Raw genomic sequence first — 23,445 nt, 5'->3', positions numbered from 1 at the left:
AGCTCAAGATTCTAGGACAGCAGCAGCAATTTTCAAAGCTTAGAAGATGTAGTTGCAATAGGTAAAGCAAATTAAACAACCCACACATTATCAGTGATGAAAATAAACCATAAACCCTGATCATTAAAAAAGTAACTGTTAGGCATCTTTATGTCCTCAGATGGCAGACCAAATACCTGTGAACCCAATCCCCTACACCACCATCTTCTCCCCAAACAGAGAAATAGGAAAAAAACACAAAGATAGGGAAAATGACATAATTACATTTATAATTGTTCCCATATACATAAACATGCATTGCAAAAAAACAAAAAAAAAAAGGAAAGTTTGGAAATGGTCTCCAGAGAAGAAAAAGCATATGGAAAACCATAGAAATAAATGAAGGTAGGAGAAATCTGAAGCAAGTCCAGGTGGGAATATACACCACCCAAGTGCAACTGGCAGGCTTGAGACCAGGGTAAGATGCTGCACCATCCAGAGTGAAAGTCTATACTGGAAGCAGGCACCCGCTGTGTCCACAATGATGCCACTAATCTGTGAAAGGAGTAGGTGGAGAGAATGAGCCTCAAGAAGATATTTCTCATTATTTGATGGTAAAACACCTTAAATGGCTTATGTTGGTATTTACTTCTTTTGGTTTGTCTTATTAATAGTTAAGCATTGTCAACTGGCTGAATATGTCGATTCGGGTTGAGTTGAAAGAAGAGAAATAGAAATTTGGAAAGTATGCAAAACCCCAAAACACAGTGATTATAGAAGTCAGCCTAATAACCTTATTGCTTTCATAGTTCTAAAGTACCTACACCAAGATATCTATCAATTACAAAGGAAAATAGTAACTTCACAGTGGAGAAACGGGGCAGATACTACATTAACCAACTGTTCAAGATTAATATCCTCACCAGTAATAAGACATATTGATATCATATACCCGTTATATGATGGATACAATGTTTCTTTGGTGATATTTTGGCCAAAACTATATAAACTCAGTCTCATCATGAACACATCAGACAAGCTCAAATTGAGAGACATTCAACAAGATAACTGACCAGTACTCTTCGAAAGCATTACATCATCAAAGACAAGGAAAGACTGAGAAACTCTCACAGATTGACGGATGCTTAGGAACAGAAAAACTAAAGACATGGTGGGATCTTGGATTGGATCCTGGAACAGAAAAAGAACATTAGTGAATAAACGGGTGATATTCTAATAAGGTCTGTAGTCTAGTAAATGGTATTAATGTTAATATCCTAGTTTGATATTGTTCTATAATTATGCAAAATGTTAATCTTAGAGGAGGCTGTGTGAAGAGTATACGGAAGCCCTCTGAACTATTGATATTTTTTTGTTTGTTTTAAACTATAAAGTTAAACTAATTATAAGAATAACTTTAAAAGGAAACAGCAAAATAATAAAATGTTTAATGTATATTGATATCCACCTATCAAATATACAGTAACAGGAGGTAAACAGAAAAGTGTTCATAGAGCAAGAATAGGAAGTTCACAAAATAATAAAGTTAAAAAAGATAATAAACACGTACACAAATTATTTCATACCATGTATTTTGTAGAACACTAAACCAAAGAAACAGGAAGAGTTTGAATCTTGGTACTGGGAATGAATTACAAAGACAGCAAGAAACAATTACGAAAGTACTTTAGATGTTTAGAAGATTTTGAAATGGCGAGGTGCATTTGAACACAGGAGTGGCAAAGCATTTCTTAGAATGGAATTATTTTATTCCTAGGGGTGGAGTTGGAAACTACCTAGTCCAATTGCCTCATTGTACACATGGGGAATTGTGAAACTATAACCATTTAGTGGTAATCTTATTAGCACATCCTGTTGGGGCCACGTGTCCCCTGGGATGCATGGAGATGACTTATTTTGTAGCATTGCTGTACTCCAACCCCTCCAGGTGTCAAAGCAGCTCTTGTTTTCCCCAATTCCTAACTTAATTAGCTTCAGTTTCTTCTTTTGAGTTGGAAACAGAGACTCATTCACCTCAACCAAGGTTATGACAGATGGACATGAGAGTACTGGGGTAAGAACCTGGGTGTGTCTGACCTTAGAGATCATGGGTTTTTTTGTTTGTTTGTTCGTTTTGTTTAAGCAGTTTTAAAATTTATTTTTTAAATTTACATACAGAAAAATGCACTCATTTTGGTGTATAGTCCTATGAGTTAACTAATGCCTAGAGTTGTGTAACCACCACTACAGTTTAGATGCAGAGCAGTTCTACTACCCCAAATCATTCCTCATGCTGTCCCTTTGTAGTCAACTTCTCCACCACCTCAAATACCAGAGAAGCACTCATCTGTTCTTTGTTCCTATAGTTTTACGTTTTCCAAAATTTCATGTAAATGGAATCATATAATATGTATTCTTTTGAATCTGCCTTCTTTGACCTAACTTTCTCTGAAAATCATTGATGATGTTGCATGTATCAGGAGCTGCTCTGAACATTTGCACACGGGAGTGGGATTGCTAGGTTGTTTGTCAAATGTATGTTAACTTTGTAAGAGATTGTCCAACTGTTTTCCAAGTGGCTGATTATTTGTATTCCCACCTGCAATGTGTAAGAGTTTTAGTTGCTCTGCATCATCATCAGCACTTGAAATGGTCAGTTGTGTTTTTGTTTTGTTTTATTTTGGGGGCCTTGTTCAACATATTTACTTATGCACAATTTTAAAGTTTGGAGACCACCTACCTTTGGGATGCGGGAGTGTCACATTTACAAATTTCACATATACAGTAGTGAATATGTGGATCTCACACTAACTTAGACATCTATCTTGCTTACTTTTTTGCTTATTTATTTACATTTGCAAGCTCCAGTTAATTCACGCTATTTGCTGAAAATATTATGCTTTCTCAAATCTACTACCTTTCTACCTTTGTCAGAAATCTTTGAGCATATTTGTGTGGGTTTATTTTTAGATTCTACTATTTTATTGATCTATGTTTCTATCAATACTACACTATCATATTGTCTTAATGTAGTTTCCGAGTGAGTCTTGAAATTAGGTAGTGTGAATCCTCCAGTTTTGTTCTTTCCTTTCTAAATTGTTTTGTTTATTCTCATTCCTTTGCTTGGCATATAAACTTTAGGATCAGCTTGTTCATATCTACAAAAATCCTGCTTGGATATTGATTGGGATTAAATTTTTTAATTTTATCTACAGATCAATTTGAGGAGAACTGACATCTTAACAATACTCACTTTTCAAATCCAGGAACTTGGTATATCTCTCCATTTATTTTTGCTTTTGGCTGTGTTTGTGTGAGTGTGTGTTACTTTAAGAAGATAAAAGAGGGAGAAAAAATAAATAAGAAGCTCACTACTGTAATGGGTTTTCTTCACATTTTGATTCTCTGCCAATCTGCCTATTAGTTTTCACTTTGCACAGTCCTTAGGTAGTGGCTTTTTTATTCTTTCCAGGATGGTTAGTTGTGATTAGCAGGAGAGAGAGCCTGTAGTAGGCTTACTCCATCTTGCTCAGCATTGAAAGTCAATTGGTTTTAGTTTTGATTATCTAACTGCTTCTTGCATGGTGATGCCATGGGTTGTGGAGCACCCAGAAGTGGTTTACTTGCTTTTTTTCAGTCTGAATAAACCAACGGTGACGCAGCTTCCTGAAGGCAGGCTTGTTGGATGGGTGTAAAAGATGTTTTCTACATAAAAGTTCAAAGCATTTATCCTGGGGGCATGAGGGTCTGGGAGAGAGGGTAGAACACAGAACCATTGTTTCCTTTTATGTCCAGTAACATTTATTTCGATTCAGGAACCTCTTCCTTTCTTGACAGTGTCATGATGTGTCATTTAAAAATAAAAGAAATGAAAATTGATATGACAGTTAGCAGAATCACCAGGGTCTGTCTGGGAGCATTTCTTAGCAGGCACTGCCTTGCTGACAAATAACAGGAGTTAACATATGACTCTGGATCTCACAATATTACCATTTATTTAGCCCAAAAGAAAATACAATTTCCTGTGCCCAAACACATCTCAGCTGACTGATAAACTCCAGCACCTTCCAAACTGTGTTATCTCCCCTAACTCTTAAGAGGGCTTATGTAGCTTCATCTTCTAATGGAGATAATAATCGAATTTTCCTTTTTATCTCCAAGAATCAGAAATCACTAAGTGTGTTTTCTCAAGCACAATATAAATTGCCTATTTTATTTATGGCCAAGTTTTTAGGCCGTTTGTAACATAGAGACATGTAAAAAATGTATCTGATCCATTTTCTGTTCTCTAGTTATATAATTCATAAGTCTTCAAGTTAGCTTTTATTATAAATCAGGATGTTATGCTAGAGATCCTCAGACTAATTCTTTAAAAAAGCAGAGTGTGCTAGAACAGTCCAGAGCACTGACTAAAGTAATCCACTCAAGTAAATTTCACCTACAATTATTTGATATACCTTTAGGATATTAATATTCTTCTGTTAGAATAGAAGTTTGATTCTTTGCTTCTCATTCAGAAGTCAGCTCTACACTGACTTCTGAATGAGATAAAAATTTGTATATTTGTGAAACCAGGGAAAATATTTAAATTTTTTGCCAAAGGATTATACTTTTCCTATGAAGCTGTTTAATGTTTTTAGCAGGTAATATCTTGCAAGTCGTATTTTAAAATTGCATAGCCAAATTAAGATGTATAAATCTCAGCAAGGGTTGGAAAAACTCAGGGACTTCACAGAGATTGAAGTGTGTATTTTATCCACAAAAGTAGGCAGGTATGTGCAGAAATCCAATAGGCATACCATATTGGATATCCATTCATTCATTATTTGTGCCCTAGGACTGTGCTGGCTCTCAGGTTGCAGAGATGATTAATACATAATTCTAGTTTTGTTTTTTTTTTAAAGCCCTCAAGTAGGGCATTGTGAACTGATATTAAAATAGAATGGTAATTATCCTTTTCAAATGAATATTTGGTCCTTCATTTAGTCATTCAAATGAGGGTGAAAGAGCAATTACATTGTACCCGTAGGCCTCTAATGGAGAAAACATGTCACAATATGTATGTAAATACTTTGTTCATAATTTATAGCTTTTTGTAGTTTACAGATTGCATTTGAGTTATATATTTAATTGTCATAATAATCTTCTGATAGATCAGGGATATGTTAAAAGCCCATTTATAGTTAAGGAACTGAAGTGAAAAGAAGTTATGTAAATTTACTCTTAGAAATAGCTGGAAAATGCTGGAGCCTGGGACTCCAAGACCAGTGCTCACTTTATAACAACGCACAGTTTCTCAGAATGAAAGAGCCTAGTCTGATGATCCAGAATCCCTAAAATTCTCATGAAATACTAACTGAGCTAATATTTTTTAGATAGGTGGGAAGCTACATTAGTCTCAGTATAAATGTCACTTCCACTAGGAAACTCATTTCGATCAGACAGATTGAGATTCTCATTATAACCTCTTATAATTACTACTGTAATAAATTAACCACTTTTTACAATTGTATTTATGTTCCACCTAAAACAATCCTGGGTACCGCACTTTAAGACAAATTAATTATTAAATAATTATTTCTTACCATCTTTCTTCCTGAATAACGTATGATAAATTTCACAAGGATATGCTCTCTTCACTTCTGTATATACTGTGGTGCCCGACACATAGTACGGGCTCAGTAAGAATGGGTTTAGTAAATTAATATTTGCCTATATGCGAATAGTATATGTTCTTGGTATTTGGTTGTGTATATTTTCTTATGAATACTGAAGTGTTTGCCTGTCTCCCAAGTCCATTTATGTACAAAATAACCATTTTTTTCTTTTATCTTCTCAATTTCACAGGATTATACCTTGACAATGTACTTCCAGCAAGCTTGGAGAGATAAGAGGCTGTCCTATAATGTAATACCTTTAAACTTGACTCTGGACAACAGAGTGGCAGACCAGCTCTGGGTGCCCGATACTTACTTCCTGAACGATAAGAAGTCGTTTGTGCACGGAGTGACTGTCAAGAACCGCATGATCCGCCTGCATCCAGATGGGACGGTCCTTTACGGCCTCAGGTCTGTAGCGTCCATTTCAAAATTGAACTCTTCCTGAACACAGTAGTTACTGGTTTTTTTTGGAGGGGCATATTGTGCTGTTTTCCTTAGTCCTCCTTTAATTCTGCTGATAAGCAGTTAAACCTCCTAGTCAATAGATATCTGAGAGCTTAGTGTTCCATGTTTACAAAGGGACTTATCCCCAGCTAAGCCTAAGTTTTTCTGAATTATCTTCCAATATCAGCTGCTGATTCTAAAGCTGCTTTCTTTAAGGAGGAGGGATAAACAATATCAAAATAGCTTAGACACAGGGTCTCTTTAAAGTGGAAAAAATTACGAGTGCCAAATACTTGTTTGAATGTGGCAGATATTCTGTTTCATAAATTGTTCCTGAGCTCTATGAACTGGGTCTGGTCCTCTGAGAACAGGAAGGCTTTTTTTTGCCCTCTTACCTCCAAGGAGCAATCAGACTTGCAAATAAATAAAGCCATCATCTCAGGTTTATTAATAATGAATTTACACTATTAAATGTACCTTTCTATCAGGGAAGAACTGTGATGCTCTGCTCTTTGGAGGATGAATTGTGAAATAGGACAGTTTCTTCTTTTAAAGTTTATTTTGTATTAGATGGTTCCCTGGAAAAAAGATGAAGAAAAAAGATATCTGTCTTACTCTGAAAACATTGCAATGTAAAGAATTCCTCTGCATTATTGGGGAAGACTCTCTATTCTGAAGTGTTCAGTTGTCTCTGATATATTGTTTTACATAAACATGTGGTGACTTTATCATAATAATGATAATAATATTATTATTCATTTATTGAACACTTGTTAGGGGTCAGACATTAGTGAGTACACTCCATGTATTATTACAGTTATAATAACTTATAACAACCTCATAAGTTAAAACTGTTATGATCTTTATTTCAAATGAAGGCTGGTGTAACTTGTTTAAGATCACAGAGAAAATAAGCAGTGAAGATGGGATCTGAGTCTTGTTCTAAGTTCAGAGCCAGAGCTCTTAACCATTACCCTAGGTTGCCTCTCACTCCCACACTTTTCTTATCTGTTATATCTAATTTTCCTTATCTGCTGTGTTCATCGTTCCTGACTGGTGCATTGTCTTAGATCCTTATAAGCCAGCTTCTTTGTTTGTTTATCCTGCTTGTAGAGAAAATGGCATTTGTTTGTCAAGGGAGGGAGAGACTGAGGCCGAGAGAGAGCATGTTTGTACGCTGTGTCAGCCATTGGAAGTAAAGAGATGAATTGGATACAGGCACTGCTCACATACAGGCCTTAGGGATAAAGAGAAATAGCGGAAAGATAAAATAAGTTGACTGGCAATGTCTGCAAAGACTCCACCAAAGTGGTGGAATTTGAAAGCACTTATGGAAAGAATTATCTTAGCAGATACATTGTGCTAAACTTATTGCTTGGAATCCACTACAATTTATTGCTTGTGTCTATGTTCAATAGTGGCTGCAATGAAAATATGGTATCACAAAGACCTTGATGAGATGGTGACCACATGGGCAGTGGAGGAATGCAAAGAGGTTGTAGTTCACAGGTTTTAAGAGTTAAGCACAGAAAGAAGTCAGAATCCTGAAGAAGGCAGAGCGAAGCACAGAAATAATAAGTTACTCATCTGGCAGGGAATGAGCGGGGAGAGGCCTGGGAAGTAGCAAGTTTTGGCTAAGCATCAGACCCAGTGCTGGATACATTTTGCCCCTCAAATCTTCACAGCAATCATGTAGACATTACATTGTGTTTTCCTTTTTTTGGTGATACCCGCATTTAGAGCAGAGAACCAGTTGTGTTCTCTTTGTTATACCTAGCACTGACAAAGCACCTACACTGTAAATAAACTCAGTAAAGGTGGTCAATGAATTCTGAATGTACATACGCAAAGTTGGATGGGTGGGAAAAAATCAACAATCAGACGTCTTTGAGAGGGACAAGAGAGGGCCGATATAGATGATAAATATGGCTTCTTTAAATCATTAAGCCAATAATCAGACAAAAAAAGGTGGTGGCTGTTCATTCTTGTCATTAAGACCAACTGGACACTATTACTGTAAATCATCACCCTCTCAGCCCCACTTCCAATAAGAGCTAATGGCAAAATATGCAGGTTCCTGAACACATCTGACGTGCATAAAATTAACACTCCTGGACGAAGAAGGCTCATGGATTGTGACTGTTCTCTCAGCTGTGTAGTTAATCCTGAGTTTGAAATTGATTAGAGGTTTTTCAGGAAATCTGTAAATATGCCATTCCAGTTTTTACTGATAAATAGAACAGTTTATTTCATGGCTGAAGTTTAGTGCAGACCAGATATTCCTTTTCAACAGCAGAAGTTTCATTTGCAATAAAAGTAAAAGGAATTCAATTAAAATTGCTGCTGCTGGATTGATTCAGATCTACTTAGTTCCTCCTCCTACTTACCCACTCTCCTACCCTAGTCATTCTCTGTTACTGATAGTCTGCTAAGAAATTTATCTTGTTTCTATGTTCAATAATGGCTGCATTCAAACAGCATTTAGAGTAGTAATAGTATTAATATTAGTAGTTAGTACGCATTAATGGACTTAGCCTGTGCGTGTCACTGTGCTAGAGCATTGCTTATATTATCTCATTTAAAATTGACTTTATTCCTACAAACTGGGCGCTATTGGTTGGTTGGTTTGTTTTTCTGTCTTACATGAAGAAATTAAGGAACTTGTGTACCAAGTTACACACCTACTGCACAGGAAAGTATAATAGTTTGAATACAAAGATGTCGCTCTTCATTATCATTCTGTCCTACTCCTTAGGTACTGGCAAATGGAAATAAAGAATAGTAGAAATCACCTGAGAGCATGCAAGGGATAAAAAGAAGGTAAAGAAAAGTGATATGGAAACAACTTGCATTAGATCCATAGATACAGACTTTGTTCTTGATTGATAGAATAAAGCCCTAGAGAACAGCAGTCCTGAGTCATCTATGGAAGATGCATCTTTAGGTTCTGAGAGTCACACCATTCCCAGTTTACTAAGGGATGATTTTTGCTGTGTGGAATCCTGGGGCACAGACAAGATCATTGCAAAGAAGTTGGTAAGGGCAAGGTTCATCAGTCGGAATAAGGAGAATTGAAAGCCAATCATGAAGACCTAGACATAGAAAGCTGGTTCAAGGAAGACTTTAAATATAAGGCAGTGACCAATAAATTAGGTAGAACAAGTCCTCTGGGCCGAATGTCATGCATGTTCAAGGCAAAATCCTTTAAGGACTTAAATGCTTCTTCCGTTGAGATGCACAAAGATTGGTAGGGATGAGGGGGCTGGAGGGGAAGTCATTCAGAGAATCTGAGTAAGCCTCTTTTGTAGAGTTTTCTTAGTGAAATTTTTAGGTATTAAAACATATTAAAGATAAAGTAGTATGCAAAATATTAATGCTTGTTGAATTTCATGGTGGGTACATAGATGTTTGTCATGCTCTTCTTTCAACTTGTCTGTATGTTTGAAAATTTCCATGATAAAATTTGGAAAAGAAAAAAGGGCCTAGGAATCTCTGGTTCTATTATCTAAGAAATAGCACTCAAGATTTAAAAGTCTGAAGCCAAAGAATGGTATTTCTGATCTCTTAGAGATAGAGAATTACCTGTTTGTGGCATGTACTTTTAGTAGCTGTGCCTGAAAACGAGATCATCTCATCTCAGAGGATGCGTACTTAGTGGGTGGGATCCATAACCACAGACAACCAGGCTAAGCCATAACCCAGGGAGGAATGGTCATAGCTCTACACTTGAAGCTCGGATAACCTCCTTGTGAAATCATCCTCCTGCAAGGATGTACCCATTGCTTTTGACGGTACAGCAGGAGCTCTGAGTCCACTCATGCTGAAACAGTGTGTTTGGATAGCATGAGTTTTAAGGATAGCGCTCAGCTAATCGACAAACTTGCATTAAGGTAGTTGAGAAAATGAACTTGGGAAGTTCAGAAAATGGAGATTGAGATTTAGAAATATGGGAAATGTTTTAGTTATTGCTGTTATAGGCTAGGTTTTGAAAGTTTTCATTCTGTTTGGATTTTTGTTTCCCCATTGCCAAAAACACAGATTAGCAGCTTACTCTCAGTTATTCCATTACTTTTCAGGTTGATAATCATTTTAGAAGGATAGAGTTCTGATGCTCTGCAAAGAGATGAATGGGCACAATTTGGCAATGCAACCAACTTCCTTAACAAAGTATTATGATAACGGAACTTGTATTTTCGTTTGGACTTTTGTCACAGACCTCTTGTTGAACCTTAAGCATCTTCTTCAGGTTTTAATTTCCTCATATATAAAAAGGGGGGGGGGAGATAAATTAGATAATGTCCTTTTAACAACCCAATCATCTTCTGAATCAAATGAGATCAGTGAATGTAAAAAATTTTATAATCTGACATCAGACTGGAAAGTGAAATTATGTATTTCGAGTAGCGTAGTAATTGGTAGATAGTAAGTGTGCAGTGTTACTTAATATTTGATAAATAGATGGATGCTGGGGATATTTGATAAATAAACAGAAGGCTGGAACAAAGAAAGGTTTAGATATCAAGGCAGTAGTTTTATATTGTAGAATTTTACCCCAAGTATCTTTTCATGATTCTGTAAAGATACTCCTTTGTCTAGAACAAAAAGAACAAGAGGAGCAGGAGTGAGCAAGTCTGTTGAAGAGAATGGGAAAGCTCTAGGTCGGGCATGTCTAAAATGAAAAAGGGGACAACTAAAATACTAAGAGGACTGAAACCTGCAGTGGAGCCAGGTATCTCCAGCCATTGCATTGGCAGGCTCAGATGAAGAGGACGGAAACTAGATGCCTGGCTTGAGACCCAAGTGGCCATGACAGCCTTTAGAAGCTGCCCTGTTGCCCCAAACCCAGTATCTCATTTGTAGCATGCACTCAGTAATTTTCGTTTAATCAAGCATTATATAGTTTCTCTTAAACCAGGCCTTTCCTCTTATTCTCATCACGTCTTATCATGCATCTATTTTCTCAACCTTGTTTAAAGATCTGCAGGAATAATTAAGAAAAGTGATGAATAATGTTATTTTTCAAGTTTAAGTTTATAGTTTTTGGCTAAAGAGTAATAAAATCCTTAAATATAGATCCTTACCTTCACTCTTGGCTAGTTGATAACTCAGTTATACCAATGTGATCATAAAATAAAATACCTGCTTTCTTTTATGATACTATTTAGATATTTCTGTTAGGACATATAGCTGGGGGTAGGGAAGAATACTTGCTTGGGATGAATCCAGCTGTAGAAGTGGTGACAACAGACTTCTCATTGACTAGGCAGAGGAATCCCTAGCAATTTATAAAGCACATATTCCAAACAGATTATCTGTATTTTATTCCAAAATAAAATTGGCCCAATCAAATTATTTTCAGAACACTTCAAGGAAAAATGGCATAGAAAGTACAGGATTTCTGCTGATGAATTCAACTAAAGCACTAGCCAATAAAAATCAGGTTTAATCTGGTGTTGACATGGCATCATAAAGAATGTTACATAGGTATAATTTAGACTGATATTTACTTAAAATAGGAGATATTTATTAGATTTCAGAAAGCTAGTGAATAACTACACTGATCAGAGAATTAGGAGAGCTGCATTCTAACATTTAGTAGTTCTTATAATTATTCATTTAAATTATTTCTAAATTTTATTATCACTCCCCAAATCTCAATACCTGTGATTTTGCTAATCTAGGACTTCCACCTCATCATGCATACAGCGGTATTTAACGTGATATTGCAGCGCTTTAGCAATTGTAGTTATCTTCTTGAAAAAAAATCTTCTGATTAATTAAGAAGGCAAAAACAAAATCATTGCATTCAGGTATTTAAGAAAACCTGAATTATCAACTGATGGCACCCTTTTGTGAATGCAAAAATGTATATTTTTAATTAAAATTTAGAATCTGAATCCCAATTGGACGGCATATGCTAAGTCATTAACATTATATCATAAGCATTTTAGCACATTACTAAGTTGTTCAACAAAAACATGAAAACAAAACCCATTTCCTCTTATGAGATGTTACATAATTATTATTAAACATTTAGAAAATACAGTTAAGTTATGAAAACATAGCTAATCCTATCACCCAGACTTAATCATACCTGCATTTTGCTTTATACTCTTCCAGATATTTTTCTAGTAAAAAAGCATATAGGTAATTTGTCATAAAGCAGATTCACATTATACGTACAATTTTCTGATCTTATTTTTTTCTTTAACGATGAGTGCACTGTAAACATGTTTGCCATGTCAATAAAACTCTGCTCACTATCATTATTTAACCATTATAAGACATATTTGGGATATATTCCTTTATCCAATATAGGATATGGTTTATAGCTTTGACATAAGGTGAAATATGTAGTTATTGCTATAAAATGCAGGACTACTATTTCAAATTTACTTAATATTTTAGTGACAAACAGGCAAAGCTTTTTGCAACACAATTTGTAATCTTGTATTTGTATTTGTGCTGTTGTAATTTGTGGTGTCATTAGTTAAATAAATGGCTCAGGAGATGTACTGATGCTGATTATTAGGACAGTTCTTATGGAAGGTGTGACTTTCTTACTCTTCTGGTAGTAGTTGACCCATCTAAAAATAGCTGTTTGGGGCTTCCCTGGTGGCGCAGTGGTTGAGAATCTGCCTGCCAGTGCAGGGGACACGGGTTCGAGCCCTGGTCTGGGAAGATCCCACATGCCACGGAGCAACTAGGCCCGTGAGCCACAACTACTGAGCCTGCGCGTCTGGAGCCTGTGCTCCGCAACAAGAAGAGGCCGCGATGGTGAGAGGCCCGCGCACCGCGATGAAGAGTGGCCCCCGCTTGCCGCAACTAGAGAAAGCCCTCGCACAGAAACGAAGACCCAACACAGCCAAAAATAAATAAAGTCAGAAAAAAACATCTTAAAAAAAAAAAAAATAGCTGTTTGTCTTTTGGTGTGAGGGGGCAGCCCTTGATTTCATATGTCTGTACACCTCCCATATGTAACATTGGGTCAGAAACATGTCACTTCTGATTAAAGGTTCACATTCTTAAAGAAGGATTCAGCAGGAAGCAGAAGGCAATTCAGCCACCTCCCGCTATGTATGTTCTGTCATTGGGAAAATCGCAAAGGATAACGTTAGCCTGTAATGAATTTAGACAGGCAAGGTTTATTAATTGTATCTTCTTCCTCTACTCCTAAAGCTTTACCACAGGGTATTAGGCAAGTGAATAACTGAGTAGCCATCTCACACTGAAATGTAGTCTATTAAACATTAATATATCAATTTTTTTACTTGGATTTCCTAATTGGTTTAATTCATTTTCGTAGCGATATGGAGTGAATGCATTTTGTCAAGCAGAACAACAGAGATTTTATTAAGAATATCAGTTCTGGGCTTCCCTGGTGGCGCTGTGGTTGAGAACCTGCCTGCCAATGCAGGGGACACGGGTTCGAGCCCTGGTCTGGGAAGATCCCACGTGCCGCGGAGCAACTAGGCCCGTGAGCCACAACTACTGAGCCTGCGCGTCTGGAGCCTGTGCTCCGCAACGAGAGAGGCCGCGATGGTGAGAGGCCCGCGCACCGCGATGAAGAGTGGCCCCCACTTGCTGCAACTAGAGAAAGCCCTCGCACAGAAACGAAGACCCAACACTGCCATAAATAAATAAATAAAATAAATTAAAAAAAAAAAAAAAAGAATATCAGTTCTTCTGGCCAGAGTGTGAGACCCTGTGCTCTAGATTCTCAGTCTTCTAAACAGGAAAGAACACCTTCATCTACCTCCGCCTCCGTGGGAAGAGACACATACATCCTCCTTAAAGAGCTGTAATTAATTTTTTTTTTTTTTTTTTGGCTGCGTTGGGTCTTCGTTGCTGCGCGCGGGTTTTCTCTAGTTGCGGCAAGTGGGGGCTACTCTTCGTTGAGGTGCGCAGGCTTCGCATTGCAGTGGCTTCTCTCTTGTTGTGGAGCACGGGCTCTAGGCGCGCAGGCTTCAGTGGTTGTGGCACGCGGGCTCAGTAGTTGTGGCTCACGGGCTCTAGAGCTCAGGCTTAGTAGTTGTGGTGCACGGGCTTAGTTGCTCCGCGGCATGTGGGATCTTCCCGGGCCAGAGCTCGAACCCATGTCCCCTGCATTGGCAGGTGGATTCTTAACCACTGTGCCACCAGGGAAGTCCCTGTAATTAATTTTTAAAAGAAATTTCTTGTCCATTATTTTTCACTGTAAAATAAAATTATTTAGATGAAAAGTGAATGTATTTAGAAGTAATTTCTGTCATCTTCAAGTTCACCTTCTTCATTATTATAGAAAAGAAGAGGGAAGCTCAGAGAGGGAAGTGATTGTGCCTAACATCACACAGACAATTGATGGCAAAGCACAGAGCGGAATCCCAACCTCCTGACTCCTAATCCAGGGCTTGTTATTGTTCCTGCTGCTGGAGTCATTTGGTTACTTGCCGTCATCATGGTCTGACTGACCTCAGCGAATAAGTCAAATCCAAACTGGAAATAGCAGAATCAGAATTACACCATTAGGTGTAATCCAGGGCTCTTTTGATTGCAATATTTTTGCTGGGTTTTTAGATAACAACATTTAAAGAGGAAAAGAAAATCTGCCTGACTTCTTTTTCTCAAATGTTACTGACTCATCACATTCTTGTAATCAGTGAGTCTCCTTTGCTACTCTAGTTGTCTTCATGCCCATTGATTTCAGTCAAATGAGAGCTGAATGTGTCAGAACTGAAACCAAAGATATGAAAGATGAGTGGTTAGAGACTCCAGGGGTTCCAAAGCAGGAAGGACACCAACCGCGTTCCCAATAAAGATATGGATCTTGTATTGCAGACCCAAAGAATGAGTACAGGGTGTCATTGAAGTGGGCCTTGTCTGCAAAGAGGAGAAGCCCTGAAACCAGAGAACTCGCCATTCATTGGCTTGTGGATGTATCTGTATACAGCATGGCTATGCATAAGCACATTCAGAAGTAGCACTAGCATAGTCTCGATTTCACTAGGAACGAACCCTCTGGGTTACGAGAGTACTGGCAGCATGGAAAGAAGCCAGATATTTATTTTGTTTTGTCTTGTTTTATTTTATTTTAAGAAAAGAATTTTCTAGTGGATGATTAAAACTGTTGCTGCTGTATATGTGCTTGTGTGTGTATATGTATATGTCCCCATTTATAGGTATAAATATACATATGTATTCATTTATAGATTTGTATTTGTGTGTATATGCATATTATATATATATACACACACACATATACCTGCAACATTTTTTTCTGTTTGCTTTATATTAAAAATAAAGAAAACAGAAATGACTCCATTAAATCAAACTTGAAACCATGCCAATTATCCTCACCATTAGTTTAAAGATAAAGTTTTCTCTAATCACATTTTGTATATCTTTTGTTCCACCCTGATTTCATGAAATCAGTGAATTTTGTTGGCAGCTTTCGCTGGCAACTTGCTTATTAGCAAATAGGCAAAATATAGGGTTAGACCAGATAGTGTTTGTAATGAGTTCACTCATGATAGAGTTTTAATTACACAAAGACCTGTTCAGAGCAAATATATATGAACACTTATTTAGCTGAGATAGTTGAAGTAGTGGTAGTAGTGGTGGTAGTAGTAAAATTTATTGAGTACTTTTTTTTTGTTCATCATACAAATTTACTTACTTTTTAAAATTTATTTTAATGAAGTATATTTGATTTCAATGTTGTGTTAATTTCTGCTGTACAGCAAAGTGATATATACATATACATATATTCTTTTTCATATTCCTTTCCATTATGGTTTATTACAGGGTATTGGATATAGTTCCCCGTGCTATACAGTAGGACCTTGTTGTTTATCCATTCCATATATAATAGCTTGCGTCTGCTAATCCCAAACTCCCAATCCATCCCTCCCTGTCCCCGCCCCTGACACTTGGCAACCACAAGTCTGTTCTCTATGTCTGTGAGTCTGTTTCTGTTTCATACATAAGTTCATGTGTGTCATATTTTAGATTCCATGTATAAGTGATATCATATGGTATTTGTGTTTCTCTTTCTGATTTACTTCACTTAGTATGATAATCTCTAGGTCCATCCATGTTGCTGCAAATGGCATTATTTCTTTTTTATGAATGATTCCATTATATATATATTCCATTATATATATATATATATATATATATATACACACACACACACACACACACACACACCACATCTTCGGTACCCATTCATCTGTCGATGGACATTTAGGTTGCTTCCATGACCTGGCTATTGTGAATAGTGCTGCTATGAACATAGGGGTGCATGTATCTTTTTGAATGACAGTTTTGTCTGGATATATATGCCCATGAGTGGTATTGCTGGATCATATAGAAGCTCCAGTTTTAGTTTTTTGAGGAATGTCTATACTGTTTTCCATAGCGGCTGCACCAATTTACATTCCTATCAGTAGTGTAGGAGGGTTCCCTTTTCTATTGAGTACCTTCTGTATGTCAAGCCCTGAATTATTTATATTAAACAATCCTGTGAAGCAAGCTACCATCAGTGCCATTTTATAGTTGAGGAAACTCAGGCTTTGGGAAAGTAAGTAACTTTCTAGTGAGTTTCCAGGCTTGGTATTGAACTCAAAGCCTATGATCTTGGTCACCTTCCCAGAGACTGAGAGAACACTGTCTCTGTCCCAGTAGATGGATGCAAAAGACTCTTGGAAAAAGCCGGTACTGAAAACGCTGATGGAAGGAGAAGAATGGACAGCCTAAATTCCCAAGGCTCCTGAAAGGAGCTTCTAAGAGTCATTCATCTCTCCTCTAGAGAGATTTTTGTGGGCATCATTCCTAAATAGATGAGAATGACTCTCAGTCTTGAATAGGACTCCACAATAGGGACCTGTGCATTGTTTTTGGCATTGCTATTCCCATACATACAGGACATAGAGTATGTTCCTCAGGTATAACTTAATATCATCACTCCTCCTTTCATCCTTTATTCTTGAATGGATCTCTACTTTGCAACTGTTTAGATGCAGAGAGTTCTTTTTGTTTCACTTTTCTGAATACCCAAGTTCAAGGAAAAGCAGCATGCACTACAGTTTGTAACTTGGTGTATAGGGATTTCGAAAATCTCTTCTATTTCAGAATTGTACATCCATATTGTGGAGTTTCAAGAAGGTTACAGACTAGGGAAAAGCAACCACTGTAAGATTTGATTAAGTCTCAATTTAGTTAGCCAGAGATGTAAAACCCTAGTGCAGTGAGGAGGCACATGGCTGCTGTGGTTTGCAGAGACTCTGAAGGCTGCCTGCAAGTCACCTGGTCTACAAGCTTTCCTGCTGGATTGAAGAAGGTCAATTCTTACTTGATAATCCAGGAAGGAATGACCCAAGTAACATGTACACCTTTATGTCCCGGATTTAAAATACTCTCTCAGTGAGACCCTTGATTCTAACTCTAGCATCAATACTCTCATACTGGAAGGGAAAGCAGAAAGAGTACTGAGCCATTAGACACAGCTCTAAATTTCAGGCAAGTGGTATCTTTGTCTACCGGCCTATCACAGAAGACCCCAGAGTACACAGAAGAAAATCTATATTTATTTTCTGGAACAAGTGAAAAATATTTGTTTCACAGATATTCATGTCAGCCTTATTCTCCACGGGCAGAAAAAAAAAGGAAGGAGATAAAACATTACCCAACCTCTGGAAATCACCTCCATATTTTTTTGGTTAAAAGACTTTTGGTAAAAGTTTAATTACTTGATTTACTGAATGGGTGGTAAGGGAGGATTTCTAGCCCATTCCTACCTCTTTATTCTGGAGGTCACAAATAAAGCAAGCAGACCGCTGTAATAGGTTAATGACTCAAATCACAGTCACCATATTATGAAATGCTCAAGCTGTTTTACTTCTGAGAAGTAGCTCATTATCTGCACTCGTATGGACAGAATAAAAGGTACCAAAATGCTAAATGGTCATAAATCCTTGGAGGAAGATTCTAATTCCATGTTGGATTGTTCTCAGTAGCAATAATAGAGAATATAATTAGGACTTTATATTTTAGCAGCTGTAGTACACTGACAACTAAGGGAAAATACTGAAAAGACCAGGAGAAAGACCAACTTCTTCTGGCATGTTTGGAGCATGGGTTTGGAATCTGACTGCCCTGTTATAAGGCCTTCCTCTATTTCTAACTAGCTGTGCTCCATATTTCTGAGCTTCAGCTCCCTCATCAGGAATATAGGGCTTTATAGTACCCACCTTATAGAATTACTGGGGTGATTAAGCAGACAAATACTTATAAAGCTTTTCGTAAAGTGTTTGGCACATATTAAGTTGTTTGTAAAGATTAATTGCTGTTATTAAGATTTCTACATGTATCTCACGTTGGCCTCTTCTGCTGTTTCCCATCCTGATTTGTGTGGGATGATATTTGGCAAGAAGGAATGGTGGTGGTAAATCCTTATTATGTACCAACACTATGCCAGGTTTCGGGGATACACAAAGACAAATGAGACATTTCAAAACTTGAGACTCAAAACTTGGAGGTTAGTAGGAGAAGAATATACGTAATAGGGAGATGGAAGAGGTCAGATAGGATGGTAGGTAAGAGCCAAGTTCTGGAGTTTGTTCTTATAGGCTTTGTGGCTTTTTAAAAAGTTAGCTATGGGGCTTCCCTGGTGGCGCAGTGGTTGAGAATCTGCCTGCCAATGCAGGGGACACGGGTTCGAGCCCTGGTCTGGGAAGATCCCACATGCCACGGAGCAACTAAGCCCGTGAGCCACAGCTACTGAGCCTGTGCTCCGCAACAGGAGAGGCCGCGACAGTGAGAGGACCGCGCACTGCGATGAAGAGTGGCCCCCGCTCTCCGCAACTGGAGAAAGCCCTCGCACAGAAACGAAGACCCAACACAGCCAAAAATAAATAAATAAATAAATTAATTAATTAATTTAAAAAAAAAAGTTACCTAACTTTAAACTGAAAATTATAATATCATTTAACTTGCAGGAGTATGGTCAAAATTAAATAATATAACCCATGTAAAGTAGCTGGCACACAGTAGGTACCTAATAAGTAATTGTTGTAGTTTATTACTATAGTTACCAAGATAATCATAATAGTCAAAATTAATTGAGTACATGCTGTGTATCAAGTACTGTGCATACACTGTATCTTCTAATCCCCAAATAATCCAATCTGGTAGATACTGATATCCTTCTATCTTTTAAGAGGAAACAGGCTTAGACAAATTCAGTAACTTGTTCAAAGCAGTACAACTATAAGCATCAAAGCTGGGAATAGAATTTAAGCCTGTTTGACTTCAAAGCCCATGCCCTTAGTGCTTTAACAGGTTTAATGTGGAGAAATGACCCAGTGCCTGGGCTGGGAGGTAGCAGAGCAGACATGACATACTCAGAATTTTTATAAGGCTATTAGCTGAATGCAGTTTTTCATTTTGACTACCTAATATTAGAACATTGGTGTAGTGTTCCAAAAGGAAGCTTGAGAAAATACTAGTAGTTCTAATACATGTTTAATGAAGCAAAGCCATTGTAGTGAAGTGAATTGCTGAACATTTAATTCATTTACCCCTCTATCTATTCAGTCAACTACTGAGTGAGCATCTCTTGTTGCTCTAGGTGCGGGATGGGTGTTGCAGGAGTGAATAAGCCAGATATAGACTCTACCTCCAGAAGCTGGTACTTAGAGAAGGAAACATATAAGCCACCATGAAAAAAGATATTTAATGATAAATGAGGGCAGCAAATTGAGATGAATTCTCTCTTTCACATTACTGCATTTTATGTTCTTTATAACTAGATGTGTTATTCATTTGTTTACTATTTTTGTTGGCCTCACTCCACTAATATATAAGCTCCATGAGAGCAGGGACCTCAGTTTTATTCCCAACTGTATTTCAGCATCTTGAATAGTGCCTGTCTCAGAAGAGTCAATGAAAAAAATTGTTGAATAAATGTATGTGTAAATGAATTAGTAATTGCAATTTCTTCACAGTATTTCCTATGTTATCAATCCAACTACCTGACTCAGTTTATCAGTTGAATGGGATCTGTGCTCTCTTCAGTGTTTATCTCAAATTGATTTTATTATTCTGTCTGTATCCAGGCACTCATGCAAAATCGTATCTAACGTTATTAAACAATGGATTTGCATACTGAGTAGAAAAAGAAGCATAAAATCAAATCAATAGCATTTGATACCCAGTTATCAAAGATTATTAGGTTTTGATGAGGAGAAAAAAAAAATCTGACTATCCCACCTAGTAGATACCATGTGCATTTCTCTGTCTTAATGAGAACTACATTAACAATGAGATGGTGCTTGGGGAGATGCCAGTTGAACAGCTGATAAGAAGGCATTTGGAAAACAAAAACAGGATCAGCAATTGTCATGAATTCAGCTTCCCAAGTTGTGACTTAAATACATCTATGAGTTGATTTTGTAGAAATTTCCATTGGTACCTGGTGTTTTGTTATGTTACCTTGTCATTTGCAATCAGTGTGGTTTTTTGAAAGATATACAGAGATGTGAAGGTGGAGAGAATTGTATCCAAGTGGAATTCAGGTGACCCATATTAGCCTTCTACCACAGACTGAATCAATGAGAGAACACTTTCTAATGAGAGCCACCTCTTTTTAGGTACACGCCTCAGAAAATTTGTCACTGTTGAGTTCAAGGGGGGAAGTTCCATTTATGGTAATCAAATATTTTATGAATAAAAATGTGTATGGATTCTCATTGATGGCAGAGCAGAGACATCATATTCTTTGCTTAGTATAGAGAATATCTCTGTGTTATTTGGACTGTCTTGTTTGAACTTCAAAATGTATAAGTGCGTATGTATGCGTGTGTGCATATACACAGTGCACACGTGTGTTTTCTGTGTTTGTGTGGCAGGACATAGGGCAGGCAGTGGGGGAATGAAGGTTGATTACCGTGAGGGGAAAAGAAGCACTTACGTTTGCTCAAAACAACATTTTTCCCAAATCATAAGTATTTTAGCCCATTTTCCTGGAATCATGGGTTGATTTTTCTTTAGGGAAGTTAGATGTAAGAAACGCAACGGTCAACCTTGTGCCCATATAAAAAATGCTCATAGTGTGATAATGAGAAACACTGCCTCTACCCCAGTGGGCTCCTTCTTTGTTCTTAGTATTTGAATGAATTGTGTATTTCATTGCTACACGAATGTTAGTCAATAAAGGTTAATTCATGGAGCCTCGTTAAATTACTCCATCTCTGCACCTCCTGATAAAGGGATGAGACAAACTATGGATCTGGTCCTTGTTTGATGGTAGGTGGAGTTACTCTCAAGGAGGAAAAAAAATCTGTATTCACTGCATGGGTGGCCAGGGGCTGGGCAGGGATATGCAATGAAAGAACAGAGGGGGAAATCAACACAGAGCGAGAATGAACTTCTGAATCCTCAGTGTAATATAAACAGTGTTCTACTCTGAGACACCAAGTTCCAAATAATATGGATTATCAGACATTCCTCTTTGGGGAAACTTGATTCTGAAACCACCTAGGAGGCTAAATTTAGTCTGTGTCAATAGATAGGTTTTAGTCTTAGTGTTTATTTTATTGCAAAAATCTCAGGCATCATAGATAAGGAAGAGGCTATTTTCCTGTTACTTTTCCTTTCTTTGTGATTTTGTTCTTTTCTATTTATCTTCAGGCTTCTGGGTTTTTTTCCATCATAAGTGGGATGCTTGGCTCAACTGCATCTTGTGTAGTATTTTTAAATTGTGTAAAACCAAATTACTATCATTCAGTGACAACCTTCTTTAATTTCAAAGAGCTATTTTGTTCTTGCAAGTTTTCAGTTTCTATAAGCATGGATAGAAAAGAGTGTGTACATTATACATAGAGCCACGTTTACAATAGATTATTTACTGTAGTTGCTGACCTGGTGGACAATGGGGAGAAGGGCCGGTAGTGTTTGACTCTGTATTAGGTGTAATCAGCTGTTGCAGACACAGTTTTGTTCAGAAGAATGTCACGGTAAGGGCTTACCTATGTAGACAGCATTCACTTCAAACCAGATACTGAACATGAATGTATTCCTTATATGAGCTGTGACCTTTCTGTGCTTTGAAATGTGGTTTCCAGTTTCTCATTTGTTTTCCCCACTGCTCTGTGATAAAGAGAACTGACTGAATCAAGAGGGATTTGGGGACACCAAACTTTTTGACTTCTCTGGTTGGCACCATCTGCATGAACAGATGGTGAAACATGTCACAGGGCTAGAGGGGACTCCAAGATACAAAAAAAAAAAAAAAAAAGAGAGAGAGAGAGAAATAAAAAGGGAATGCAATGGCAGGGTAGAACAGATGAGTGTCAGTGGCCAGGAATTCTTTGCAATCTGACTCAGGTAGTGTCACTGAGTGGCTGCCACCCATGGAATCCAAAGGTCCCCAGGACAGTGGTGCCCTTCGTGTTCTGCAGGCAGATTGCTCAGCACTGGGAATGGGTGTGCACCTTCTCTTCTCTCTCTGTTCTGCTGGGAGGAGATGTCTGGTATTGTTGGTTAAAATACCCCATGGCAAATAGCAAGGTTTAGTTTCCATTAAGCTTTCCATGTGGCCATTGGCCACCAAAAGGGCTGCCTCAGTGTTCTGGTGGTAGAAGATTCTGCACAAGATTGGATGTGTCATTATAAATGCAAAGCATCTACTTTTGCTCATGGTATTTTATTTATTTTCATGTTTAGTTTTTCTGTTCATTCATTTGCTTACTTAATAGTTCATTTTAACTCACATTTATTAAATAGTTATTTTGTGCCAGGCACACTAATACTAAATGCTTTACATGCTTTAACTCCAGGAGGTAGATGTTTTTGCACAAGAGGAAAGTGGAGCTCAGAGAGGTTAAATAATGTGCCTAAAATCTGTGGTAACTGTGGAGCTGAATATTGATCCAAGTTTATTTGACTCTTGAAATTACTCTGTATTGTGTTTTTCCCTTTCTGTAAAAACATGACATTATAACTGACAAAAAATTAGTCTTCATACTTGAAGCTACATAAGTGTGAATGATTTGTTTTCTTAGCTATAGCTCCTATATTACAGAAAAAATCCCATAAATTTCAATTTAAGCCACATATCTTCCAGATAAGACATTTTGCTCATAGATTATTCTATTTAGAGCATCACTGTTCCATATCTGCCATATCTATAGGCCATGTAGGCTGATCGAGTTTACAGCATAATTGTTGGTCTTGTTGTGAAGTTACGCGTCTGTAAAATGAGGAGACACTGGAGGCTTAAAACAATTGAGTCATCTGCCCACAATCGTCTATGGATTTATTCAAAAAGTGTCATTTCTCTCTCTCTCTCTCCCTTCCCTCCCTTCCTTTCTTTTAACAAGAG

General features: G+C 37.5%; 1 protein-coding gene across 4 annotated transcripts in view; it reads left to right on the top strand.

Moving 5' to 3' along the window:
• Nucleotides 1-23,445, top strand: part of GABRB2 (gamma-aminobutyric acid type A receptor subunit beta2) — a 330,358-nt gene that overhangs the window by 93,810 nt on the left and 213,103 nt on the right. For all 4 annotated transcript variants that reach the window (XM_059917635.1, XM_059917632.1, XM_059917634.1 and 1 more), the window contains exon 5: nucleotides 5,827-6,047. In XM_059917635.1, the coding sequence (XP_059773618.1) occupies nucleotides 5,827-6,047 (221 nt within the window). The remainder of the gene's footprint in view (nucleotides 1-5,826; nucleotides 6,048-23,445) is intronic.

Source organism: Balaenoptera ricei, chromosome 3, assembly GCF_028023285.1.
Source record: "Balaenoptera ricei isolate mBalRic1 chromosome 3, mBalRic1.hap2, whole genome shotgun sequence".
NCBI classification, from domain to species: Eukaryota; Metazoa; Chordata; class Mammalia; order Artiodactyla; family Balaenopteridae; genus Balaenoptera; species Balaenoptera ricei.
Note: the sequence above shows the minus strand (reverse complement) of the source record. Positions and strands in the feature narration are given on the sequence as shown.